This window comes from Sander vitreus, chromosome 23 (assembly GCF_031162955.1).
Source record: "Sander vitreus isolate 19-12246 chromosome 23, sanVit1, whole genome shotgun sequence".
Lineage (NCBI taxonomy): Eukaryota > Metazoa > Chordata > Actinopteri > Perciformes > Percidae > Sander > Sander vitreus.
Window position 1 is genome coordinate 14,844,199 of NC_135877.1, and position 27,772 is coordinate 14,871,970.

General features: G+C 40.0%; 1 protein-coding gene across 2 annotated transcripts; it reads left to right on the forward strand.

The window, feature by feature from the left end:
* Window positions 1-295: 295 nt before the first annotated feature.
* On the forward strand, window positions 296-26,418 carry LOC144512198 (hepatocyte growth factor-like). 2 transcript variants are annotated; one of them, XM_078242802.1, is made up of 18 exons: window positions 296-545; window positions 4,986-5,148; window positions 5,287-5,399; window positions 6,054-6,168; window positions 9,589-9,731; window positions 9,942-10,062; window positions 10,253-10,371; window positions 15,048-15,219; window positions 15,423-15,574; window positions 16,777-16,870; window positions 19,003-19,142; window positions 21,014-21,046; window positions 21,288-21,396; window positions 21,488-21,562; window positions 22,396-22,533; window positions 22,769-22,875; window positions 22,981-23,114; window positions 23,504-26,418. In XM_078242802.1, exons 1-18 carry the CDS (start codon window positions 482-484, stop codon window positions 23,678-23,680), a joined length of 2,169 nt encoding a protein of 722 aa, XP_078098928.1. In that variant the 5' UTR covers window positions 296-481; the 3' UTR covers window positions 23,681-26,418. The 2 variants fall into 2 exon arrangements, with proteins under 2 accessions (XP_078098928.1, XP_078098929.1); XM_078242803.1 differs by having other exon boundaries at window positions 15,441-15,574.
* Window positions 26,419-27,772: the final 1,354 nt, after the last annotated feature.

Genomic DNA, 27,772 nt, shown 5'->3' on the forward strand with positions numbered 1-27,772 from the left:
CCATGTTCATTGTAATGAAGGAACCAGTAAAAATGTGTTTTAATAATTTTTGGATGACCATGTCTATTAAACTATATCAGACTTTGGCTACGCAGACTATATTTGTTGGTAGGATCAATTAATTGTTGTTTTTGTTCTTTGGAATCTGTTGGCAATATAAAACAAATGGAATGTGAAATGTCACCAGACTTTGACATGCAGAACACTGAGTCACATCCGATTTATTTTGAAAGTAACACCCGGAGGTTGCACTATTTAATCCACTGGACTTGACACTGGTGAGGAGAGACGCTGATAGAGAGGAGCATAAACTCAAGGAAAAGGGGGTTGAACCGAGGACGTGTGGTTTCTTGGGAAAGTGGCATCTGTGTGAGGAAGGCAAGTCTTTAGCTGGTCATCAGCCACTCTGGACTTTATACAACCACTGAGTCTGTCGCTCAATTAATCTGGATTCTAAAAACCTGCTTTCAAGTTCCTAACCATGAGGACAAACGTATGGATTTACCAAGCTGTGGTGTGTGTTGTGGTCACTGTATTAGGCACAGGTAAGACATAAGAGCTATGCTTTCTAGGATATGTTGAATATCTACATGACTGAATCATTTTAGCATCATATCTAAATCTAATCGAATTTCTTCTTTGTGAGAAATATAGGCTACATAATAGAACGTAAAATAAAAAAAAGGAATGAAAATGAAATAAGTTAGAAAAGTGGGCCAAAAAAATAATTACTCTACTTTTTCTCATATTTTTAATTTAAATATTGTCAATCAGGACGTGGCGTAAAGCATCCTACTTTAAAAAATGTGCATGCTGCTCTTAATCGGTTTAATTCATTCATTATTAACATGAATGGCATTGCATGAACTTGCCCTGTCTTGCATGTTGCCTGTCTTGTTGATTCGGCTTGCTCTCTTTGATTAATTACTGTGGCTCACAATTTAATGATGTTTGAAGATAATTAATGCTGTTTTTAAGGGAGAGTATAATTCCAAACATTCAATAACTGTGTGGTAGCCTACAACAAAACTTTGAATGAAATAATTGAGCAGCTCATCACATTGCTCCTTATTTTAGAAATCCATTGATTGATTGATTGAGTCCCCCGGTTCCCATTAGCCTATTTATGTTTACCATTTAATTTAAATTTATAATCGCAAATTTGCAAATAGATCTAAAGGTCAGTATGATTAATGCATTTAAATTGTATTGTGCAATATTATTTGGTAATCCGTGCCAAATCGCTTAATTTGAATTGCATCTGCTGACGTTTCTGCTTGTAATTAAACTTTTGATATTGGGCCCGGTCATTTTAGGTATTAGACACTCCTGCATCACTTGGACTGACCAAGAGGATGCGTTGCATGTCTTCCTTTAATGTCGCAGCACAGCCTGGGTCACACACGACCAACCGTCATTTAAACGCATCCAAACGAACTCCGTGCCGCTCCTTTAAAAAGCAGATTATCGCATGCTTAAAGACACTAGTGTCCCGGCTTACATCCGCCCGCTGACATGTCACTGAGTAAAGCACTGAATCCATAATTACCACCTCCAAGGGTGCCGACCCTGACCTCTGACTGCCCTGGAGTTGGGGAAAGTAAAATGCGCGACTCTGGTTTTCGTGCGTTTGTCCCGGTAGAGAGATAGAAAAGAGGTGTGTGTGTGTGTGTGTGTGTGTGTGTGTGTGTGTGTGTGTGTGTGTGTGTGTGTGTGTGTGTGTGTGTGTGAGAGAGAGAGAGAGAGAGAGGGGTGTGTGTGTGTGTGTGTGTGTGTGTGTGTGGGGGGTAACATCTGGCTGCTGAGCCCAGTTCCACATTTTGCGCTCTCTGAAGCAGATGTAATGTCTGCTTAATTCCCAGACAGAGGCACACCTTTAACCTGCTACTTTCCTGTTGTTCATATCATACCGTTTTTTTCCTCAACACTGCGTTAAAATGTATACATTTTGTGATTACTGTATCAATAGTTGATTCTTTGCAGCTTATTTTCTAGAAAAGCTTAATTAAAATACTTATCCAGCTGACACTTAAGTTCTTTGCTCAAGGGCACCTAATTGGAAGTTCCTGAGGAAGGTCAGAGTGTCAGTCATTCACCTTTCCTATCTACATTTTCCAAGCTGAAAGCAGGACCCATAAGCTATGGCTGCCTCTTCTCATTAAATCTCACCTCTCTCACACTCGCCCATAAAGCACGTTTTATTATAATCTCCATCTTCAGCAAATGTTTGGGATTTGGAGATAGCAGGAGTCCGACTGCAAGGAGAGGAAGAGACTAAGTGAAATCTAATTGAGCAGCCTGGCCAGACATCAGGGCTGGAACAACACTGTGATGAGTGCCAGATGTGGTCCAGTGGAGCCTAAACATTAATAACAAGTCCTCACCAAAAATCATTTTCAACCATGAGGAGCCTCTAAACACTCCACAGTTTACAATATCCTAAGTACACACACAACTTCTTGTGTCGGATCTTGGCACAGGAGCATGTAGCTGTAACTCGGTAGCCTGAGATATCCCTGTGTGATTTACAGTATATCACTTGCCCCTAATTATAAACTGAAAACTATTGTAACTAAATACAATGCATTTAAAGATGTTGCTATAGTCCTCCCAAACAAGCATTTACAGTAGAACTCCATTCTCCTAAAGGATGGGCTCTTAACTTTTTTCCAGTAGGTAAAAATGAATGATTTGTATCACAGAGGATATGAACTTAAAATATGGTTTTGTCCTGCTTTTGAACCCACTTGGATCTAATATACATGCCAATGTCTCTGCAATGATATTCTCTTTCGATGTACTTCTTCCAAAGAAATGGCTCTCAACAAAGGCCTATTACTAAAACGAAAAATAATTAATTACATGTTCTTTATCCAACTTTGGCAGTTTTCCATTTTTCCACATACTGTATGTTTTCTATGCCGATAGCTGAGATACTATACCTAAAATGTATGCATAAAACTTTATTAGTTAATAGAAATGATGAGTTGCATCAACGCTTGCCTGCGAAAAGGGAATTCCAACTGCATCTTGGTTTGTTCACTTAAAAGGTAATGCCGCTTTTGTTGCTCAAAATAAGGAATAAAAATGTTTTTACTGTAATTAAACAAAAGGAGACTTTCATGATTGCTAAGGAGTCATGCATGCAAGTAACCGTAGGAATTATGTAGGAATCACGGATATCCATGAAAATGCATCTACAATAACATAAAACTTTAACATTACAAATACCATGAAGTAGTAAAAAGTGTTAGGGGAAAAAAGTGGATTTGTGGATCATTCTAAAAGCAGTAAAATACGAGATGTGCTTTCATGAGCATCAAATCTCCAACTGAGGCACTGGAGTGCATCAGCCTGTTGGATGGACATCACTCTGTTCTCTTGGCTGTCTTCAGTTCAGCACCCATTTCTCAAGCAGCTTCCTTGGTTTGAAGCGGGAGTGCTGGTAACGATTTTGAGCTGGGTTTTGATCCTGGAAACACTTCATGCTTAATTTTCGGACACATAAACTAGTCCGCTACCACGGTTTGGCCAGCACAGCTAAAGCATGATCTGAAATAAGGTTTTCTCCTCAAGAGATACAAAACAGCACAGTTTTCAGGGATTCAGGATTTGCCCAATGATGTTTCAGTAGGATTCAGCAGTGCGGTTGCTAACATGCAACAAGCATGGGGCTGTCAGCAAACTGAAGTTGAAGGATGCTTTCGTGGACAGCTGGCCATTTATCGGTGTTTTAAGCCCCCAACGTCTCCTTCCAGGCAGCGCTGCCTGGAAGGCACTAGGATTAGGCAATGGTTAGGGTTAGGTGCCTTGAAGTCAACGGTCGCAGCGTTGCCTGGAAGGACACGTTGGAGGCTTAAAACACCATGGAGCAACATGTCAGTACTGTTGTCAATCTGTCAAATTGATGAGACTATTTCCTAGAGTTGGACTATTAGAACAGCGGGAGCCATGAACACTGGTGTCAGAGTTTTGGCACGGAGGAAGTGTAGCAAATATGAAAATTATTTCACTGTCATACATGAACTGGGTGGCCAGCTGGCTCGATGGTGTTTTAAGCCCCCAATGTCTCCTTCCAGGCAGCCCTGCGACCGTTGACTTCAAGGCACCTAACCCTAACCTTAACCTAAACCCTAACCATAACCATAACCATTGCCTAATCCTAGTAAGGCAATGGTAGCGCTGCCTGGAAGGAGACGTTGGGAGCTTAAAACACCGATCAACGGCCAGCTGTCCACAAAAGCATTCTTCGACTACAGTTTGCTTACAGCCATGTCTGGCCATGTCTCCCAGTCTATAATTGATAGCTGAAGTGTAGATACAGTCAGAAACCGAGGGAACAGAGAGAGGGGGGCACAACATGCAAGCCAGGATGCCCTTTGAAAGAGGGTTTTTTTCTGTTATTCTGAATCACATGCCATTAAATAACCCTGCAGAGGAAAGTGATATCTGTTTGGGAAAAGAAATATAAAATATGAACCATAATGGAGACAGAATTAATGCTGGTGGCTTTAGAGAGCAATGCCACCTTAGCAGTCCTCACAGAGCTGGCCACTGGCTAAATCAGTCCTTGTAGTGTTTAATACCATATGGGATAAAAGGTAGAGATGGGGAGGAAACCAATGTTTAAGACTTGCAAGCATTCACGTCAGTGGACAACTTAAGACAGTTCTATGATTGAAAAGTGTTTTCATGTAAATGGTTAAAAATACTGTGCATTGACAATATAACACTATATCCAGAAAATGTGGGTTTAATTACAGACTTTGCCTGACGTGATCATCCATATTCCATATTTACCAATTCTGTATTCTGAGTTTTCAAGTCATGCTTACAACTTGTGAACGGTATTTTCATATCAGACGGTATCTACAAAATGAGATGAACATGGCATTAGCAGGTCCCATCTTCTTCCAACCAACCAGCGAATCTATAGGCCGTACCAAAACGTTCAGATAGCATGTTGTGTCTTCGCATCCTTGCAGGTTTTTGTAAAAGGACTCATCAGTCATTACAGAAGTATGAGAAGACTGAGAGTCACGTGCTGGTTTGCACAGACTGCCCTCAGCCCCCTTTGGTACGAAACAGCCGATCGCAGGAACACTGCGCACGCAAGTGCAGGAAGGTCAAGAAAAACTTCAACTGCAGGTGAGTTCCATTTTCTTTCTAGGTTTCCCCTGAAACATTCCCCTCATTCATACTCTCCTCCTGTGTTAAACCCAGTATTTACATTTTTGTTGTTTATCGTTTGTTCATCTCTCAACTACTTCCTGTGTGTTTCTACAGGGCTTTCAACTTTCAGCGGCACAACAGGAAATGCCACTTGCTTCCTTTTGACCGCTTCACCCATGGTGTGCAGAAGCAGGCCAATGTCAACTTTACTTTGTATGAAAAAAAAGGTAAATGTTGTCATAGTTAGAGGCAAAGCCTCTTAAAGATGAGTTTATGCCCTCTGGTGTTTTTCTCATGTGAACATTCAGGTGGAGACAGATTTACACAGGCAAATTGTTTGTTGGTGATTGCAGGTTGTGCTACTTGCGTTGGCTCCCCGCTCTTTAAGGTCTTTGGTTTTTCTGTTGAGACAATAAAAGCAACCAACCCCCTCTCACCCCTGGCTGTTTAATCATTCCAGTGGGGAGAGTCGCACGCATAAACATGTAGCAGACTTAAGTGTCGTGTAAACAAAAAAATTCATTGTTTACAGTTGGAACGTAAAAGGCTTTCTCCGGTGTAGGCTGTGGAATCTAGCACTTTAGAATTTACTGCAAAATGTACGCAAACTCCCACTGGTGACATTTAATGAACTTTTAGGAGTTGTCTATTGGGAATAACACACAAGCTGGAAAATACTAAAGCGCTCCCTCTAAAAACATCTTATTGACCATACATGGGAAATTATACTCCAGGTGGTCAAGGCAGCCAATGCAAATCAACTTTTAATTGACTAAACAGTGTATAAATCGACGCATAAAGAGTACACAGAAACAGTTTGTAGAAGTGAGAACATGAATGGATGTTTTCAAATGCTTTTTATGCCCTTTGCTCTTACTTAGATTATATAAGGGAGTGTATCATCGGCACCAAGGACAACTACAGAGGGAGGAGGTCTTGGACAAAGTCAAACATCACTTGCCAAGCTTGGTCAGATAATAACATCAATGAACACACGTAAGTCCTCTCTTTTTAACCAAGAAAGAGTACAAAAAGTACATTTTTGTTGGGAATAAATACTATTCATGAGAGGAGGAATGGTTATAAACATGCACATGTTACTTTGATGGTGCAGTGCCTTGCTTGATGACACTTTTTAAGGAGTAGAAGGTGTGAATAATTCACTTCCCCCTGCCAGATTTCTGTCGATTTGAACCAGCAGCCTTCAAAGTCTGCTTCCACCTTCCTGGATGCTCCTTTTCTATTTCTCTGTGTCTGATATTGAACAGGCCTCAGCAGTTGATTTATAGATGCTCAGATCATCCCCTTGCACCTCAGGGGTTAAGGGAAGGTGGAGGCTCAGAGACGGCTGAACGTTTAGCCAGAAACAAGTCCGATTTCTTTCAACACATGCAGGGATGTCCTCTCCATCGAGGTTGTTTTCCTGCTGCACTCATCAGGTGTATCCCAAAGATGTTTTCCCTCGGCTACAGATCAGTGAATTTGTGACGATGGTTCTGTGCCAGCATCTCATTAGTGGTGCTCATTAGTTACAAGATATTTTAACTGCGACAGGGAGGGGGTTTGAGAGACAGAGTAATAAGAGTTTGTAGAAGTGCAGAGTAAAAAATAGACAGAAGGGAGGTAGAATGAAAGAAAGAAAGCACAGACATTTATAGACTGAAGTCATGCGTTCTCTGTTGTCCAGCTGAGCTCACAAAGCAATAGACATACTGAGAGAAAATACAAGTTCAGTGATCCCCCACAATTAAAACACATTGCAGTGTTGATCCCCATCCTCTCCTCTCTTCCTCCCTTCCTTTTCCAGAAGCAGCTCTTTACATTAGGAATCCTTTGTCATTGTTTATTTGACACACAGTTCCAGTCCTTGTCCCAGATGGCAAATGTAATATCGCCCCGGCTTGTCAGCAACTTTTAACTTTCAAAGGGTCAAAGGGAGCTTTACTTAAGGGAGATTTAGTGCCACTGTGGGGTTACCTAACATGGGACTGTCCCGCTGTTTGAGAATTACCACCATAATGAACCACGCACCATTTGAGCTTCAGGTAACTATTATTTTCATGCTTCACCGATCAGCATGGGCCAGGGGTGATTTCTCAGGAGGTTCCATTCCAGGAATGGGACTTCCACCTGTTGACTATATTTAGTTTTTGAACCAAGGCTCTGAAATAAGTCTGTATTAATGCCCAGCCAAGCATGGAGAATGGAAAATGTTTGCTCATATTAATAATAATAGATAACATTGCAATCATTTATTAATTCCCATAGGGACATTGTTTTATTTTTCTACACATTTCCACTGGGCGGTCAGTGAGCTTGCTCAGCTATAGAAACACACAGCTGCTTGCAGAGAGTTTGATGAGAAGTTTGATACTACTCTTATGTCTGCACGGTAAATATGAAGCAATAGCACCAACAGCCAGTTAGCTTAGCTTAGCACAAATACTGGAAACAGGTAGAAACAGCTAGCATGGCTTGTCTGCTGGTAAAACATTTTTTTTACAAACCTGTGGACAGAGCCAGGCTAGCTGTTTCCAGTCTTTACGCTGACCTAAGCTAAGGTAAGCTAACCGCCTCGTGGCTTTAGCTTCATATTTAACAGACAAAATATGGTATTGAACTTCTCCAACTCTCAGCAAAAAAGTGAATTAGTGCATTTTCCAAAATTACACTACTCCTTTTACTTGAGCAGTTTAAAAATGTCAGCTGTCACACCCTTCTTCCAAAAATCATAATTTATGTCTTAAGAGTCATAAAGTCACTGCTCTCGTTGCTTTAATCTCTGAATACTGCTACAGCACTGAAGCATTGCTATCTTTTTGTTGCATGCTGCAAGACATTCTTGCAGCAGTTACTTCAGTTCTAGATTTCATCTTTAGTGTTATACAAGATCTAACCAACATGTTTAGCCGGCCCAGAGAGCAAAGCATGTGTGTCTGCGCTCCGATGGGAACAGACTTTGGCAAAGAGATGAATAACTGGCCAACATCTGTTAGTGCAACATCATTATGGCTAACTTGCTCCCATGCAGCGGCCTTTTACAGACTCTCACCAGATGCAACCTTTTTTGTAAAGTGAGGGACCTTGTAATTCCATTTATAAATTAGGATACTGTATTACGATAGCAATGTATCAAGCGTGTGAGTTACACACAACAGATGTGAGTTTTGGCACTTTGCAGAGTGCTGCAATGAGGGGAACAAGTGTTTTGTTGTAGTTACATGCATGAGTAAAATGTTGCTGTTAGATTTAACCCTGTTATAGTTTTCTGTAGGTGGGACAATGGTCTGTAGCTCAGGACCTTGCCCTTTTTCTCTCTTTTTCGCTAAGTTCAATGCCTGAGACTTCTTCCAGTTCTGGGTTGAATGATGTTATGCATTAGTGTAGAAGCCTTGCGTAAGCCCCAGGGCACGGAGGGGAGAGCAGAGCAGACTCCCCCAAGAAAAGAGTCATTGTCTGGGGTAGTGTGTTCAGACAAGCTGCTGAAGGGAGGGTGGACTGGTTCTTTTCTTTTTTCTTTTCTTTTCTCCTGCACATGTTGTTTCTTTTTAAATCATCAATTAAACACAGAGCTCTCGCCTTTGTGCTCACTCCATTTTGCTCACTTTTTCTTTTTTAAGCACTTAAGTCAGTCACTTCACTTTTCTCTTTTCACTCTCCTTCTATGACTACAAGTTTGTCTCCTGTCTTCCTTCTCTGTCTTCCTTGGTGGGAGGGGGGAATGTGGTCGGCATGGATCAGGGGGTGCTGACATGCCAGCTTTTCATCATCCTGCCCTGACAGAAGAAACATTTCACACACTGCTCATTTAGTATGGGGGTCCCATGCTGCTACTCACTGTTACACCCCATATGTTTGGACTAGCCAGGATCTTTTTCTTACAGTCTTACAGTCGCTTGTTCACACTGACGTGAGGTAGCAGATGACAGAGAGGGATTAGGTTTAAACGTGTTCAAAGGCTGCCAGCAAAAGACCTGCTTGGTCTGCTCCAAGTGGTTCGTAGCATTGTTCTGTGCTGTTGGTGGTTACTGTGCTGTGACAGAGTCTGCCTGCTTCACACATGAGGTAGCTGGGATACGGTAGAAATCGGTAATGCAATCATGCAAAAGGTGCAAACCTGAAGAGAAGAACCATATTGATGACTTACTTTGCATACGATTTATGTGACTGTTCATTCTAGGATTTGAAATGTAACCTGGTCACACTATAGGCACTAGCATTTCTCAGAATGAAGCTTAATTCTTAATGTAAATGCCTTTTGAATTTATTTGGTTTGTTACTGAGAGCACTAGCAGACAGGTACGGTACTGTATACACCACTGGAGCAGCCAAGTGTGCAAGTACTCCCTAAAATTTATTTGTACAGCTTACAGTATCAGTTAACACTTTCAACAATGTCTGTCTACTCCCCTGTAGGTTTTATCCTGATAGGTACCCAACACAAGACCTGAGGGAAAACTTCTGTCGGAATCCCAACAACGATCCTGGTGGTCCGTGGTGCTACACCACAGACCCCAACGTACGAGCCGAGGAGTGTGGCATACCACAGTGTTCAGAGGGTAAGACAAACGACATCACCGGTCAATAAGATTTGGTCAAAATAATTTAGATTAATGTTAGAAATTTGCTGTTATGTATCTTTTCAAGAGGTGTTTAAACATTTAATTAATATGTCTGTAGTTTATTTCCGTCTTGAAGTCATATGTTGTGTTTGCATTCATTACTAGAGGGAAGCAAGTTTTGATAAATGTTGTTTTCTTTGTTGACAGAAGTCTGTATGACGTGTAATGGGGAAGATTACCGGGGCAAAATGGACCATACGGAGAGGGGCAAGGAGTGCCAGAGATGGGACTCAATAAGGCCTCACAAACACCACTTCCAGCCCAAAAAGTAAGCTGCAAAGATGATAATCACATATACTATCCTTTCTCATGGACAATGCTGCACACACCCATGACAGATGCTTAAATAACTGACGCTAATACTCAGGAGAGGTAGACCTCACCAGTTGTTATGACTCACTTTTCTCCCTCTGAATTCTTTGTTTCCTCCTCGGTATCCTCTCTGTCTCCTCTCTCAGGTATCGGCAAAAAGATTTAAAGGACAACTACTGTCGTAACCCAGATAATCGTCTTCGCCCCTGGTGCTACACAATGGATCCCAAAACTCCGTGGGAGTACTGCAACATTACTGTGTGTGGTAAGAGCCTATGTCATTCTTATAACAGTATGTATCACAAAGTTAGAAATCCATTATAAGATCTGAAAGTGGACATGTCATTCAGGATCCCTTGCTTGAATTTTGAACATTCTGTGGTTGGGTGCTACTTGCTAATGGTTTGAGGGCGCCAGGGGGTTTGTTACATTCAGGACTTTGGTGGTTGTGGTGATCGGAGTAAGAAAGCTCTTCTTATCCCCTCCCAGAGTCTCAATAAGGCTTTTGTTTCTTCGACTGGGTGTTTCATGTGGTGCTTGACTTCAACTGTTTCTATCTCAACAAGGAAGAGTAAATAGGTTGTTTGTAAAAGGGGAGGGTCTGACTTCAGTGAGCCAGAAGTGTTTTTCTGAGACCACTCACAGATGACAAGTGGCTGTAAAATGGTGTTGTACAATAGAGGCTATTATACAGAGATGCCTCACATGGCCATCAGAAGGCTTAATAGTTGTTTTAGTGGTATGAAAATCATGATGTGCAGTATACAAACAAGTGGCAAATTAAAGGAACATAATGAATGCAGATGTTGCCATACAAGACACACAAGGACCATTGAATGGTTTGCTTAGTATGAAAATGATGTGAATGATATGTAATAGCCAGATCTAAATCTAAATTTGACAGCACTATCTACCACCATAATCAAAACACTGTTGAGACATCTCACTTGTGCTAATCAGAGAACCGGAGTTACACAAGCAGCCTGAAGTTATTCATTAATAGGAAATGCCAAATTGTCTCCGGTTCCAGCCTCTCTTCTTTATTTTATATCACTGTAAATTGAATATCTTTGGATCTTGGACTAAAACAAATGTGAAGACTACTCACTATCACAATTTTTTAGACTAAAAAGTATAGACTAAATACTTGGTTAATTGTAAAAAAATATCTACAGATGAAATAATGATTAAAATAATCACTAATTGCAGCCCTATTGTATTTGATAGGGTTCTATATGTTTTTAGACATATATGTTGAGGGGATAAACAATATAAATTCAGTCATATCACATTTGGCACATTTGGAGTCTGACAGAGTTGTAGTTTCCATAACGTTTGCCTTCATATGTACTACAAAAGACAAAGGGAAAAGAAAAAAAGAAGAGACGCCATTGGAGAATTTATTCTTTTTTTTCTTTGAAAGCCCAATGAAATATTCCCACATGCACACCCACATACACACGGAGCATCTCTCTTTGTCTCTGTCAGACACGTACACACATGTAGTTTACAGTACATGTTATGATTTACAGCGAGGGTGGAGGATCTGCATTTGTCCAGATGTGTGCATCCCTCATTGCCTGCCCTCAGAAAGATAAAAACCAATGACCTGTACCACGCAGTGCACACAGACACTGGCATGCATTACATCAAGTCAAAGAATCCCTCTTTTCCATCCACCTTCTCATTTCTGCCTCAAAACATTCCCTTTCCTCCTCCATCTTCTCCCATCTCATTTGTCAAAGGCTAAAGAAACAGAGACAGAAATCCAGAGGGGAGAAGTTGCTCCCCATCTACTGCTATTCCTGCAGAATTCCATCTAAAGATGTTTGAAATAGTTTTCCAGTGGCTAAAGTTGCCCCAGCCAGACCGGGTTGGATGTGATATCTTTGGTTTAGTTGCAATAAACAAATTCACCAGAAACAGAAATGGAATGTTTAATGTTGAGGCAAAGATGTATTCATAAATATGATCAGGCTCCAGGTTTTTCTCACAACAATCTGTGACATTTTGTGCCGTCAGCAATTTAAATGCATATTGTTGTGGAGGTCCCTGTAGGTGCAAGAATGTGGGGCACCAATGTTATGAATACACAGAAAGTTCTCTGTCACAGCTGAGACAAGGTTTTAAGTTAGGAATCAAGTTATTTATTGTCAGATGCACAACAATTACAGAAGCAGTCGTTGTCACTGAAAATCTTAGGTCTCAGGCTCCCTTTAACAATGCTAATTAAATTAGTATGAAACAGAAAATCACAAAAAAATAAATGAGAATCTAAGGTACCAGACAAAAAAATAGTGTAAATTAAAATATAGGGATAAATATGTACTTTATGAAATGTGAAATAAGGTAAAATACATTCCTGGAAGACTTTCCAATGAGTAAGCTGAATGTAAACATGAATGTAGTAAATGTATGCATTTACTACATGAGAGGAATATATATATATATATATATATATATATATATATATATATATATATATATATATATATATATATATATATATATATATATATATATATATATATATACAGTGGTGTGAAAAAGTGTTTGCCCCCTTCCTCATTTCCTGTTCCTTTGCATGTTTGTCACACTTAAGTGTTTGGAACATCAAACCAATTTAAACAATAGTCAAGGACAACACAAGTAAACACAAAATGCAATTTGTAAATGAAGGTGTTAATTATTAAAGGTGAAAAAAAATCCAAACCATCATGGCCCTGTGTGAAAAAGTGATTGCCCCCTAAACCTAATAACTGGTTGGGCCACCCTTAGCAGCAACAACTGCAACCAAGCGTTTGCGATAACGTGCAATGAGGCTTTTACAGCGTCCTGGAGGAATTTTGGCCCACTCATCTTTGCAGAATTGTCCTAATTCAGTTACATTAGAGGGTTTTTCGAGCATGAACGGCCTTTTTAAGGTCATACCACAACATCTCAATAGGATTCAGGTCAGGACTTTGGCTAGGCCACTCCAAAGTCTTCATTTAGTTTTTCTTCAGCCATTCGGTGGTGGACTTGCTGGTGTGTTTAGGATCATTGTCCTGCTGCAGAACCCAAGTTCGTTTCAGCTTGAGTACACGAACAGATGGTCGGACATTCTCCTTCAGGATCTCTTGGTAGACAGCAGAATTCATAGTTCCTTTTATCACGGCAAGTCTTCCAGGTCCTGAAGCAGCAAAACAGCCCCAGACCATCACACTACCACCACCATATTTTACAGTTGGTATAATGTTCTTTTTATGAAATGCAGTGTTCCTTCTCGCCAGATATACTTGGACACACACCTTCCAAAGAGTTCCACTTTTGTCTCATCGGTCCACAGAATGTTGTCCCAAAAGTCTTGGGGATCATCAAGATGTGTTCTGGAGAAAGTGAGACAAGCTTTGATGTTCTTTTTGCTCAGCAGTGGTTTTCTCCTTGGAACTCTGCCATGCAGGCCATTTTTGCCCAGTCTTTTCCTGATGGTGGAGGCATGAGCGCTGACCTTAACTGAGGCAAGTGAGGCCTGCAGTTCTTTGGACGTTGTTGTGGGGTCTTTTGTGACCTCTTGGATGAGTCGTCGCTGCGCTCTTGGGAGTAATTTTGGGCGGCCGGCCACTCCTGGGAAGGTTCACCACTGTTCCATGTCTTCGCCATTTGTGGATAATGGCTCTCACTGTGGTTCGCTGGATTCCCAAAGCTTTGGAAATGGCTTTATAACCCTTTCCAGACTGATAGATCTCAATTACTTTCTTTCTCAATTGTTCCTGAATTTCTTTGGGTCTCGGCATGATGTGTAGCTTTTAAGGATCTTCTGGTGGACCTTACTGTGTCAAGCAGCTCCTATTTAAGTGATGCCTTGATTGTGAACAGGTGTGGCAATAATCAGGCCTGGGTGTGGCTAGAGAAATTGAACTCAGGTGTGGACAACCACAGTTATAGTATGTTTTAACAAGGGGGGGCAATCACTTTTTCACACAGGGCCATGATGGTTTGGATTTTTTTTTCTCCTTTAATAATAAACACCTTCATTTACAAATTGCATTTTGTGTTTACTTGTGTTGTCCTTGACTTTTGTTTAAATTGGTTTGATGTTCGAAACACTTAAGTGTGACAAACATGCAAAGGAACAGGAAATGAGGAAGGGGGCAAACACTTTTTCACACCACTGCATATATATATATATATATATATATATATATATATATATATATATATATATATATATATATATACGAGGTGAAAACAGTTAGTCAATTAGTCCAGAGCTCAGAAGTTCAAAATTCTTATGGCCTGTGGGATGAAGCTGTCCCTGAGCCTGGTGGTGAGAGAAGCTGCAGTATCGTCTGGTGGACAGCAGCAGGCAGAACAGTTTGTGGCCTGTGTGATTTGGGTCTCTGATTATCCTGTTGGCCTTCTTCCTGCCTCACTGGCTGTAGAGGTCCCCCATGGATGATGACTCTGTCCCGGTCAAGTACTGAGCAGTTTTCACCACCTTCTGTAGAGCCTTACGGTTAAGGGGAGAGTAACTGCCATACCAGGTGGTGATGCAGTCAGTCAGGATACTCTTAGTGCACCTGTAGAAGTTTTAGAGTAGCCTGGAGTCCACGTTGAACCTCCTAAGCCTGCAGGGGAAGAAGAGCCATTGTCTAGCAGTCTTAGTGATTGTGTCGGTGGGGTGAGTCCAGGTCAGATCCTTGCTGATGTGAACCCAGAGGAACCTGAAGCTGCTGACTCTCTACAAATGTATGAGGGGGATGAAGGCGGGGAGTACAACTGTTTTTGATCATTTGTCTCTATGTTAAACATGACACATTCTTCTGGGGATTATTTTCTCCCTTCTTCTCGCCCCTTCCTCCCTCTGCCTTCGGTTTCTACATATCACTGTCTTTAGCAACCCTTCTTTCTCATGCTTACACTCACAATTACAATTGATGTCTTTTACTTTTTTGCTAGATTCTGACTCGAGTGAGGACACAGATGTCAATGTAACAACATCCTGTGTCCAGGGAAAAGGCACAGATTACCGAGGCACAATGAATGTCACTCCGGAGGGTGTGACATGTCAGCGCTGGGACTCACAGTCGCCCCATAACCACTCCTTTCTTCCTCAGAACTTCAAATGCAAGTGAGTAATGGTTGTATCATGGTCCCTTGACAGCTTGGATTCATTTCTGTCTGCTGTGTCAAGGATGTGATTTGTTAATTTTGAGCATTTGTCTGTTGAAATGCCAAAAAGAAAAATTATGAGAATGAAACATAAAAAATATCAGCTTTGCTGTAAAAAAAAAAAAAAAAAAAAAAACATCAGCACCATCATTTAAATTGTAGTTTGTGTATGTGTTTTAGAGATCTCAGAGAGAACTACTGCCGTAACCCTGATGGTGCAGATTACCCATGGTGCTTCACTACAGACCCTAATCAGAGGATAGCCAACTGCACCAACATCCCCAGGTGTGATGCTGAGGCTACACAAAAAATAGGTAAATTACTGTACAACTTAAATTTTTAAGGAAAAGTTCAACATTTGGGGAAATAGGCTTATTTATTTTCTTTCTGAAGGTTAGACGAGAAAATTGATACCACTTTCACTGTAAACATGTAGCTAGAGCCAGCTGCTAAATAGCTTAGCCTTGCACAAAGACTGGAAAGAGTGTGAAGCTGCTAGCCTGGCTCTGTCCACAGGTAAGAAAATCCACAAGCACCTAAAGCTTACTAATTAATGCCTTATTTTTTGTTTGTTAAATCTGCACAGCAACATAAATGTAAAACCAAAAAGGTGTGGTTTTACAGGAAGTTGTGGGCTGTAACTATGTGAACATAACAACATATAATGTGTTAATCAGTGATTTCTAGAGGTGCTGGTAAGCTGATTTTGTTTCCTTTGGGCAGAGCCAGGCTAACTGTTTACCCTTGTTCCTGGTCTTTATGCTAAGCTAAGCTAGCTGGTGGCTCTAGCTACATATTTACCTCACAGATATGAGTGGTAACAATTTTCCCATTTAACTTTCTGTATTTCCCAAAATGCCAAACTATTAATTTAAGAATACTGGTGTTTTCTAAGCAATACACTACAAAAGAATTTCAAATATCAATGTTTTTTTCTTGAATAATGTGATTGGAATACATAACTAAAACTGCTGTTGAAAGCCATGTGCATGTTTTTGCAAAGTAAAGTTACACAGACACTTTTTATATAGTTCCATTAGGACTGGGCCACTTGGCAGCGTGCTGCCCAATGAATTCCGTTTCATGGAACACCAGACTTCGGCATTACTGCTTGCTGTCATTTCCCATGTTTCTCTGCTTTACATTTACAGTAAGATTACCACACATGTTAAACTGCAGCCAGTCTGTTCGTAACTTACTACAGCCCCTCTTCTGATTCTGTTTAAGAACAGACATAGTAAGGTTTAAATATTTCTACCACCAGTTACACAGGGGCCCTTGACATTCAAGTCATCCAAACCACAAAAAGAAGCCAAAAATCTGAACTTAATTATGTTATGTTTGCATCAATGAGAAAGACAGCCACCACCGAAATGATGCATGTAGTTCTTTGGGTACTGCTCACTCACTGATTGCATTTAAGTGTTTGAGAAACTGCTGGGCTGAGTAATTCTATGCTATCCTGGGAATATTTAACAAGATGGTCTGAAATAATAATATCCCTTTTCTTCCTTAGAATGTTATGAAGACAACGGAGAGACGTACAGGGGCACTTTATCTATAACTCGATCGGGGATTCCCTGTGCAAACTGGTCGCATCACATAAACAGGTAACACAGTTGTTTATTCTGCATAATAACTGTTTTGTTTTGCTCTTTCTTTTAACTCCTAGTCAAGCTTAAAGGTGCAATATGTAATACTGACAGCTAGTGTTTAAAATAGTTACTGCAGTACAAATTCAAAACACTGGAGAGAGTCGTCTCACGGAGGTTGCAAGGCTGAGACCACAGCATCCACAACAATGTTGCTAGACGCTTGTCTCACATAGCCAGACATTATTTCACAGCACAGCGGAGTAGCTAACATTAGATGCTGGCTATATTGACAGTCATAAAAGTCCGTGCTCATGCGGAGCTCCGTACCCAACTGACAGACACACTTTTTCGGCTTTGAATTACGGTAGGAACCGCTAAAAACACAACGACATCGCTGTCCTCTCCACCCGACGGACAGAGACACACTTCCTAGGCTTAGAATTATGGGAGGAACCACTAAAAACACAACAACCTTGCTGTCTCAATTGTTTTTGCGAGTAACCAACTCAGGTAGCTATACAATTCAATGTGAGTACATGAATGTTGAAATTACATAAAATGCCCATCCCTTGTAGCCGTGATAAATTAGACTGAAGCTAATGCTTATCTGTACAGGAGGAAATTAGCCAACTCTGCGTCCTTTTGGGCTCTAAACTGTCTCCATCTTTCAAATACATCTCCAATATTTACCCTGGGTTTGTTACGTCTCTGGTCACATAACTGTTAGAAACATGCTGGGTTTTTTTAGGTCGGGTAGAATCTATCTCTGTTGATCCTGTTCGTTTGTTTGCTGCTTTCATGGCTGTACTAACGTTATAGCTGTAGTGCGCTGGGTTTACATTTTTACAGGTATATCTGGCAACCCGGCCTGGCTGTCAAACTGGCAGCAACACACAGGCCAAAACACAAACAGAAATTCTGTCACGGAATGGAAATTTCAAAAGGAGAAAATACTGGCATTAGCATTGTTGTCAGAAGAGGCATAGGAGAGGAGAATTTCCTTAATATCTGATGATGCATTGGGGTCATTTTTGGATTTATTACAGTAAATATGAGAAAACCTGGAGATGTTGAGAGGCTCACATTCTTTTTGCTCAGTTGATGAGTGTTTGTTGATGACTTAGCTCCCATTGCCTTGTGAAAATCCCCTTCATATGAATGAAGCTAAGCAGTGAAAACAAACAGCAAGAGGAAATCAGGGGGTTCCTCAGGGGTCAATACCAGGCCCAATTATTATTCATCTATCTGACGAGAGGAAACCCTGTTGTGCTCTCCAAGTGACCCATCCTGACAGAAAAGTTGCCCACTCCAGGGTTGTTGCTTCATGCTTAAGTCCGGCTGTTGGAATTACTTAATTTACAGGAATTTTAAAAGCCAAAATGGCACAGACAGATGGACATGTTCCAGAGCCGACCCCTGATCCCAGGAAGTGCTTTCTGAGGAAAGTAGATCAAAGCCAATCAGCTCCCTCGCATAGACTGCAGCCAGACATGCTGGCTACCCTGCACAAGGTCAAGGGTCATCCCAGGAAAAACTGCTGAGAGCTACAGCTTGTTTAACATTCTCCTGGGATGTGGAATTATCTTCACCTCCTGACAAATTGTCGGCCATTGCTTAGCATTATTTTTGTGCGTGTGTGTCCAAACTCCCACTGAGTAATTGCTTTTCAGTAATATTTTGGATATCTGAGAAGATTACATTTAATTCTCATAGAGCCAAGTGCAACATTGCAAAAAGACACACAATTAAATGTGAATTCCTACAAATGGGGAGCACAACTAAATGGTTCTATAGAGGATGTGGCTCCTGCTGGTTTCAGCCCTGCTGAATGCTTAGAGTGCATACTTTCGTACTCCCATGAGTACTCTTCATAAAACTCTGTGTTTCCTTCTACGGGCTCTGTGCAGAGAATGCAGTGGATTCATTGCACTATAGGAAAGCCAGAGTCAGACTTTCCAGGCATACCATGGTTACTTAAAGTGTGGATGTACAGAGTGGGAGTGATGGTGTGTATGCGACCCCATGTATGCACATGCTTGTGTGTTCTTAGAGTGTGTGTATGAATCTTCATTAGACGTGGCCCAGTGTTAGTTATGTGTGCAAAATAACAAATGGAATATGAGAATGTGTATTTGTGTGTTTTACAGTGGGGATTCTCACTCTACAGAATCCCATGTAGGGCTGGAGAAGAACTACTGCCGGAACCCGGACCGGGATAAACATGGCCCCTGGTGTTACACCAATCCAAATAACCGTTTGGCCTGGGACTACTGCAAACTGCGGCACTGTGAGTGGCTTAAATAACCCCTGTTTCTGTAACAGTAGATACATCTGTGTTACGTCAGACCCTAAATGGAGTAGTTTGATATTATTCGCTTTCTTGCCAAGAGTTAATAAGAAAAGTTGATAAGAAAATCAATACCACTCTCAGGTCTGTAAGGTTTCTAGAGCCAGCAGCTGATTAGCTTAGCTTAGCACAAAGACTCAAAACACTGAAACCACAACGTATCATTTTGTCACTTGGGTTTTAGTATGGATGAAAAACAAACGAGCTATAAGATGTTAAATGAGTGAGCTTTAGAGGTACTGGTAGGTGGATTGTTTGCACTTTGAACAGAGCCAGGCTAGCTGTTCCCCCCTGTTTCCAGTCTTCGTGCTAAGCTAAGCTAACCAACTGCTGGTTGTAGCTTCAAATTTATCCTACAGACACAAGAGTGGTATCAGTCTTCTCATCTAACTCTCGGTAAGAAAGCGAATACGTGTAGCCTATTTCCCAAAGCAAGCCCCAAAGCATTGTTCATTTGTGCAAAAAATGGGTTCCATTTAAGTTAGAGCTAAAATCTCACTGTCAAAGTGAGGAGGAGAAGTTAATGATAAAGTGGAAGTATGTATCTGTTAAAGTGAAAAATGAACAGGCAGTGTTTATTTCCAGTGGTGAGAGTTCAATTCAATGTTTTGGTCGCATTTCTGAAACTATTGCTGCCAATACAGATGCAATTTATGTAAGTATGTGTGTGTGTGTATATATATACATGCTGTAGTTAAAAGTAGGAATGTGCAGAATGCTGTTTGGAGGTCTGCACATTTTCACACTTGTGGGCACCTGGCTAATTGCTGCAGAAAGCAGGTGTGGACTGTTGGTTTCAGGGAATTTCCAAAACTGACACTGTCCATTCATTTGAAAGCATATTTTTATCACTTTGCCTGTGATATACTTGCTTTTAAATATGTATGCACATAACAGATATAACGTGTTGGAGTGTATCAGAAATTAACACTCGTCTGCAACATTCCATGAAGCCCAAAAAAGTGGGGAAAGTATATTAGGATGTGTAGTAAGGTCAGCAGCAGACTCTGAGCAAACAACAACAACAACAACAACAGGTGGCAGAAAGTTATTGAAGCTAATGCTTCTACTCATAAAATGTCACCATGGTTAGATATTTCAGTGTCAGCCAGGGACAATTTGGTCCTGATCAGTGCCCCTGACCCCTTTAATCTTCCAGGTAAACACAAAATACATAGGCAAGTATGTGAACAATGCCACATTTAGATCCCAGCTGCTTCTGAACGAGCATTATTAATTGGCATTCAGTATAAAGAAGGAGACAGTGTTGGTATATGGGTGCAGTGCAATGAAATAACACAAGTTTTCTAGCTTTGCAGCCTTTGTTGGCTTCAACTAAAATGTCATAGCTTTGTTGTCTAGTGGCTTATGTAATCTGTTAGCTGTGGTCTTTGAAGAGAGAATACATGATGCTCAAACATCAAACAGATGCAGGTCTCTGCTGCCATCCTTTTATTGGAGAAAACACACTCAAGCAGCCGGACCCACCATTTTCTTTGGCTGGTTTCAATATGGCCACATTTAAGAGCCTCTTTTAAATGGCTGTACAATAATTTCCATAATGTAAAACATATTTTCCATGAAGGTTTTGAAGTCTTGAGCAAATTTATTTGCTGTGGTTGCTGAGTGTTATAGCCTCCAACAATGATTTAGAGATAAGTCTTTATAAAGTAAAGAAGGGTGCCTTTTTCAATGAGGTTTCATGCTTTGTGTGTCCATGTATGGTCAGTTGTCTAAATTATTTCCTGCTGCTGCTGTGGATTCTCTTCTTACTGTTTTTACTGTTACGTGCTTTTCTTTACTTCTATCAGGTGAATCAGCTACAGTGGCTCCTCAACCGATCAGTGAGTATTGCTTTGGCTTATCTGGCTTTTACCAGTCTAGTCCTCTTCCTCGTCCTCTTATCTATAATCTTGTCCCTTTTTCTTTTTACTCTTTATATCAAATATGTCTGTTGTCGTGTACCTGACTAAACAAATCATATTTTATGGTTGCCTTTTGCAGTTTTAATAAACATTCCCCCCACATTAACATGTAAATAACACATCCATCTAAAATGCAGCATAAAAATGTCTTCTCGTTTAGCTTTAACTGGGCCCAAGATATCATGCTTTGTGCATATAAACACAAGAATCGTTGGAGGACACCAAGTGCAAGGTACAGATGGCAGCTGGGTTGTGAGCATCCAAAGAGAGTAAGTCATTTCACATCTGTGTTTTTCCAAAAAGTTTCAAATGTATCTGTTTTTAGGCTTTTATACCTACTGTAATGTTTTTTTTTCTTAGGAAGGTTCATTTGTGCGGGGGCTCATTAATCAGAGAAGATTGGGTTTTAACAGACCAACAGTGCTTCACCTCCTGGTAATACTCCATCTTTTCATCTCTGTCTGACAAACCTTTACCACATCCTTCTCTTGTTGACCTTTTCCATATATCTCTCAAACTTTTTCTTTTTGGGTTGCTGCCCTCTTTTCAATACTGTTTAACGTAAAGATGTGGGGTGTATCCTGTTTACGGAAGGTTACTCACTCCCAGACAGGCCTGACCTGAGATATGGAACAGAATGGTTTGCCCTAAAGATCTGTTTAACTTCTTTGGTCTTCTGTGTCAGAGCCAGTCATATACATATAATATCTCCACATCTGAAGTAGTGGCTTTAAAGAAAATGCCCCTATCTCTGCAGTTATGTACAGTTCTCTAGGTATTGCATATGGTGTACATCAGTGGCTTTTAGTTCATATTTTAGGCGTCGTGGAAAAACATGGTTTGCTTTAAGACTTTGCTTTTTGTCTTGCTCAAATTTGTCTGTCAAAGGTGAGACCACTGTAGATCTAACAAAGGCTGTACAGTACCTTAAAGCAGTACTTCAGCAATTTTAGTGTTGCACTTTCCATAAAGTTGGGGGACTCACTAAAAAAGATCAAAGCAGCAGAGTCCAAGATATCCTGACTCTAGTATGGGCCAATCTCATTCTCCAATAATACTGGATCATACTTTTCCCTCAATGCAATCTGATAGCATATTTTATTAAATCATTCTTGCTTCATAAATACCCACTTCTTTCAAACCCCACACCTCCAGTTTGCAACGCAGGCTTTCTGTTAAAAGTTTAACTTCTCAAGTCCGGTTGCCCGCTCTTTAAGTAACGTTACAGGTAGGTTTACAATTTACATCTTGGTCCTTGTGGTCATCAGTGTTCCAGATCTCAAGGATTACAGTGTGCAGGTTGGTCTGCGCCACCTCAATGAATCCTCAAGCCACCCGAGACTACGCATCTCTCGCCTGATATGTGGCCCAGAAGGATCCAATTTGGTTATGCTGAAACTAGAAGAGTAAGTTCTCAACTACTTACTAGGTTTCCACTAATTTATGTCCTAATGTTAGAGCATAACTAGTGATATGAAAAACTATTTAATCCTTTGTCTTGTACCAATTTCACCACATCAATTTTTATTGATCTAAAAAAAATGACATCTCTTATTTGCCTTACGTGCCTCTTTTGTGCGCATACAGTATGTTTTATTTTATAAAATTTGTTAATTATGACTATTATTTTGTTTGTTCTAGTCCGGCCCCTGTGTCTGAAGGTGCCTCCACTATTCATCTTCCAGTAAAAGAGTGTCACATCACCGAAGGCACCAACTGCACCATGTATGGATGGGGGGAAACTAAAAGTACTGTCTTCTTTCACCCATATGCCATGCCACTTTGCATTTCAACCATTATTCATACAAAAAGTATGTCTGTAACATTTACACTGCATATCCTTCTCTGTTCAGACGCAGGATACGATGATGCACTGAATGCTTTGACCATGCCCATGGTCAACAATGACATGTGCTCACAAATTAAAGGGGATGCTGGGGAAAGTAGAATATGTGCCGGTGGCAAGAGAGGAGAAGGCGTATGTGATGTAAGAACAGAAAGGACCTGAATGCAACATGAATGTACATTACTTAAAAGGTCATTTCACTCAAATAACATGGCAATATCTGGATAGCTAGTTATCACGGGAACTACTTATTTATCTGAAAAACTAGTCCCAATGAAAATGGTTGACATCGAACATATATCAAACATATATCGACATATATCAAAAGTGTCAAATGTAAGTGAATGTGTATCAGAAAGCAGTGAATGATGTTAAATGGCAAACAAACATTGTCTTTTTTAAAAGTCTTTTTTATTCTTTGTGTAAACTGACCTTTTAAGCGTTGTATCAGTATTTTATACAGTTTGGTTTAGTTTGACAACAATACAGTATAATGTCTCTGATGTGTCGTCCTCTACCCTTTCTTGCAGAAAGACAATGGCGGCCCATTGGTTTGCCAGGAACATGAGCGCAAAGTCATCATTGGTGTGAGCATCCAAAGGACAAAATGCGCCTCATCGCAGCCTGCACTTTTTGTTAATGTTGCTTTCTACTCTGAGTGGATATACAAAGTGTTCAAACTTTACCCTAGTTTGGAGAGAAACTGATCGTGTGGTGTGAAAATCAACCCCATGCATGACTTTACCACAGCCTGCAAGAGGAGGGCGACGGCTTTGGGCCAACAAATTCCAAGACCGCTCCAGCATGGACCACAAGGGGATAAATGAGGAAAATCACCTAACAGAAAGTGCCCATTTGGGGATTTTTTGGCTGAATTTGTCATTTTACGGAGATGACAGATTAGTGATTGAAGACTGGATAAACCGATTGGAATCTCATCCGTTCTTCCACTTTGCAAATGAAGACATCTCGGTTTTTCGCCTTAAAATCATTTTTTACAACCAAAGTCTCTGGCACATTGACGGCATACTAATTGTATTTTGACATGTTCAGAATTTCTGAAGCCATGCAAACAAAGACAATGAAAATGACTCAGTTTTATCTCCTGGAATATACTTGAATATGGACAAAACCCAGTTATCTGGAGGTTACCACATGAGGTACCCTCCTGGGACTGGGACCTGTGTTGAGCGGGACTGCAAAACATATCTTATTACTTCCAACACATTTGATGCAGATGGATAATTGTGGTGTTCTTTAATGTCAACAAATATACTAATATGATCATACATTTAAGGATACCTTACAAATATCACAGCAAAAATGATAAGTATTAATTCACCTTCTGATATAATCCAACAAAAAACTATGGTAATACCAAAAAGAGAGGAGGATATAAGCATGAAATGGTATCTATTAGGTAGTATAGACACTTCACAGTCCCAATGAAAAAATTGTGATCAAGTCAAGCCTCTAATCCAGCAAAGGTCAATATTTGGCTTCAGATATATTAGTAGTTAGGTATATAAAATACACTATTGCTGCTTGAAAAGCAAACTGCAGCAGCCTTGGCAAACCATGCAGTGCTAATTGTGTGCAGTAGCTGGACTACCTTTTCCCCAGTTAGCTGTAACTGTTAGATTCCCCGTGAGAGGGTCTAAGTAGGACTGAGCAAACTGCTCCAAAATCGTATGCTAATATTTGTAGCATGAGAGAGAGAAGAGTCATGCCAAATATAACATGGCTATTTGGTCTCCAGTTTGGAGGGAAATTTGGCCCCTGGTGGGCTGTGTGTGGTCAGTAGGATATTTTATACTTTTTTGTTTCATGGAAATAGACCTCTTATGTACATAGTGCAGATTTATTGAGTATGGTTCTGCTGTGCTGTAAGATATTATAGGTCTTATAGATCTGGAATATTTTTGATTCACTAAGTAATAATGTAATGTAATGGCTTCTTCGTGCCTCTGATTATGTTCGATATTTAAAGAGACTGGTAGCTTGTAAGTAATAGTTAGGTATATTTATTTTTTTAAATAAGCAGAAGACATGGTTTGAAAAGAATCCCGATTTTGGTATGATATTTAGAATTTGTGTTTTTGTTCTGAGAGTAATTAGAAATAACAAGAAGACTCACAGGTAGTAGCCACACAAACAATAACAAGCTAGGTTACAGCATGCCTCATTTGGTTTAACCTTTAAATTTATGAGTGCTTGTTGCGGGCTAAATAAGTATTGTTCTGCCCAGACTTTAACATGCGCATACTGTATATACACAAACACAAAAACTTGTGCGGTACTTTTATCATTATGATGTACTTCCACGTTAAAGGCATGAAAGAAATATGGGCATTAGATTAAAATACAAGAAAATGTTATTTACAAAAATAAAACAAAAAACGGAAACATCTTACACCAAGTTTCTTGCATTTATGATTGCCAAAATAAAGCCAAATAAGTGAACCAATACAGGAGATAGCCACATTATCACTGGCTACATGGCTACCCAAATGACCACTTGCTTATGATTTTATTTGTGTGATGTTTGATAGAAGTCAGATCAACTTGTGCTGATGAGGGTATTTACTCAATCAGTTGGACTAGAAAAAGTTAGCTTTTCTTACAAATGTCTTTGTCTACGACCATTTCTGAATTAGCTAAAGTTTACAAATAGCCAGCTGATGCCTGTAGCCCTAAATGCCCTAAATGATGCCAAAATGGCCCTATGATTCCCTAGTCATTAAGCACGAAGTGTATTTTACTCATTTTTGTGTGGCTCCTACAGAAAAGTTTAACAATGTATTCTATTCTCAGCTCTGAGATGACCGTTCTGAATATCACATGGAAAATGGTACATAGCAACAAAGGAACAAACATTAATATTAGGGGCTTTCCCATCATCCGTTGAGTAATTGTCGTTGCGGTTGGTTTCAAAGACCATGACTGTATACATTTAAATTATAACTGTGGCCTTAATCATAGTTTGAGGACAAATTCAATCCTCTTATAGCCTTCCACAGGTTAAAACCAAGGTGAAAGTCTATGAAGTAGCAATTTAAGCAAAGAAAGCTTCATAAAAGGCAACTGACATATAAGATAAGTGAAATCAAATATCACATATTCTTGGTTAATGTGGAGGATCAAATAATTGTGTTGTAAATTGTCAGCTGTGCTCTCATGGTGTTGTAACTGTTATTTAATTTACCTTAATGTAAATAGCCCAGTGCATTATGTACATTACACTGTGTAATTTTTGTAAATATTATACTTAAGTATTTTTACTACATGATCATTCTGTTAATATGTTTGTACACTATAAACTTTAAATATAACAGCTGCTATTTTGTGTTAGTGAGTTGTTTTTATAGCTATGGCCTTTTCTGAATTTTCTAGCCTTTGTATTATTCCTATTTTAATAAACAACTTGACATTGCATTTAGCTATATTCTGCACTCCTGTTTCTTTCTCTTCTCGTTTCCCCTTGTGTAATAGGTTTAAAGGAATATGCCAGCAGCACACACTTATCTGTTTATTCTGTTTTTGGCAGTTTACTCTTTATGTCACTCAGTGCAGCAAATTCTAGTGCATGATAAATATTAAGTGGCTAAAAAGCAACAGGAGTTATCAATACAGCCACTGAAGGAGATGAATAACAACCTGCATTTAAAATTCTACTTGAGTAAAAGTAAATAATTAAATGTACTTTAAAAGTACTAAGTAAAAGTACTCATTGTGCAGAAAAATGGGCCCTGTGTTACACATGACATTATTGCTTAAGCAGCATTTTACTGTTCTAGCTGGTCGATGTGAAGCTAGGTAGTTTACTCTACTGGTTCCTAGGGGTCGGGTCCCTTCATAGGGTTACAAGATCAATTTTTAGGAGTCATGAGATGATTAATGGGGTAGGAATTAAGACGAAACAAAGTTCTGCTACACAAATCTGTATTTGTTTATATGGGCTAAATCTGTCATTTTTTTTACTGTTCTCTAATCTTTGCTTTTTTGTGAAATATTAGATCATTTTACATATTGGAGATCTCCAACAGTTACAAAACCATGTGAAGCATGACAAGGGGCCCCAAGCAGACACTTCTTTTTGGTAACTGGTCACAAGCCAAAAAATGTAGGGAACGCCTGGTTTAATCCACAACAGTGTATATTAATTTATAGGTTTACCAGATTTCAAAATCTAAATGAAGTATCTAGTATATTTATTGGTGTCAACTAAATGTAGTGAAGTAAAAAGTGCAATATTTGCCTCTGAAATGCCTGTAGAAATCTGGAGTAGCAATACTCACAAGTGCCTGGAAATTGTACTTAAGAAGAGTACTACAGTTGGTAACCCCTCCCACGTCTATCAGTAACACTACCACTGGCCTCAACATAGGAGGGTTTGGAGGACAAAATCATGTTCCCATTTTAATAACTAAATTAAATCTATCTTGCAGATGATTTACATTTGCAGTAGAAATCACAACACAAATGCACACGGTACTGGCCTGTGGAGATGGAACTTACCTATCTGGCTTCATAAATGCATTAAATTCCGACAGGTCATTTTGCCAGTAGGCCACCTCATGCTGCTGACCAAGCTGTTTGCCTTCTGATTCCAACCTTTCCCCCCTCCCCAGTGACCAATTATCAAGAAACTCCAAGAGTCTTACCGTCTCTTCGCTGTAGTAAAGGGATATAAAGGAACTCAATGCCTCTGCCCTGTTGCAGTCATAAAAAGTTGATACTGAGCAGAGAGAGATATCAGGTCATGTTTAGACTTTTTGAAGTTATACTTTTATAGATTT

Bases quoted from the DNA above. Each gene is read 5' to 3' on its own strand.
- LOC144512198 (XM_078242802.1), top strand. From the start codon at position 482: ATGAGGACAAACGTATGGATTTACCAAGCTGTGGTGTGTGTTGTGGTC. The intron at 10,063-10,252 runs GTAAGCTGCAAA...CTCCTCTCTCAG, and splicing joins CACCACTTCCAGCCCAAAAA to GTATCGGCAAAAAGATTTAA. The intron at 23,115-23,503 runs GTAAGAACAGAA...CCTTTCTTGCAG, and splicing joins GAGGAGAAGGCGTATGTGAT to AAAGACAATGGCGGCCCATT.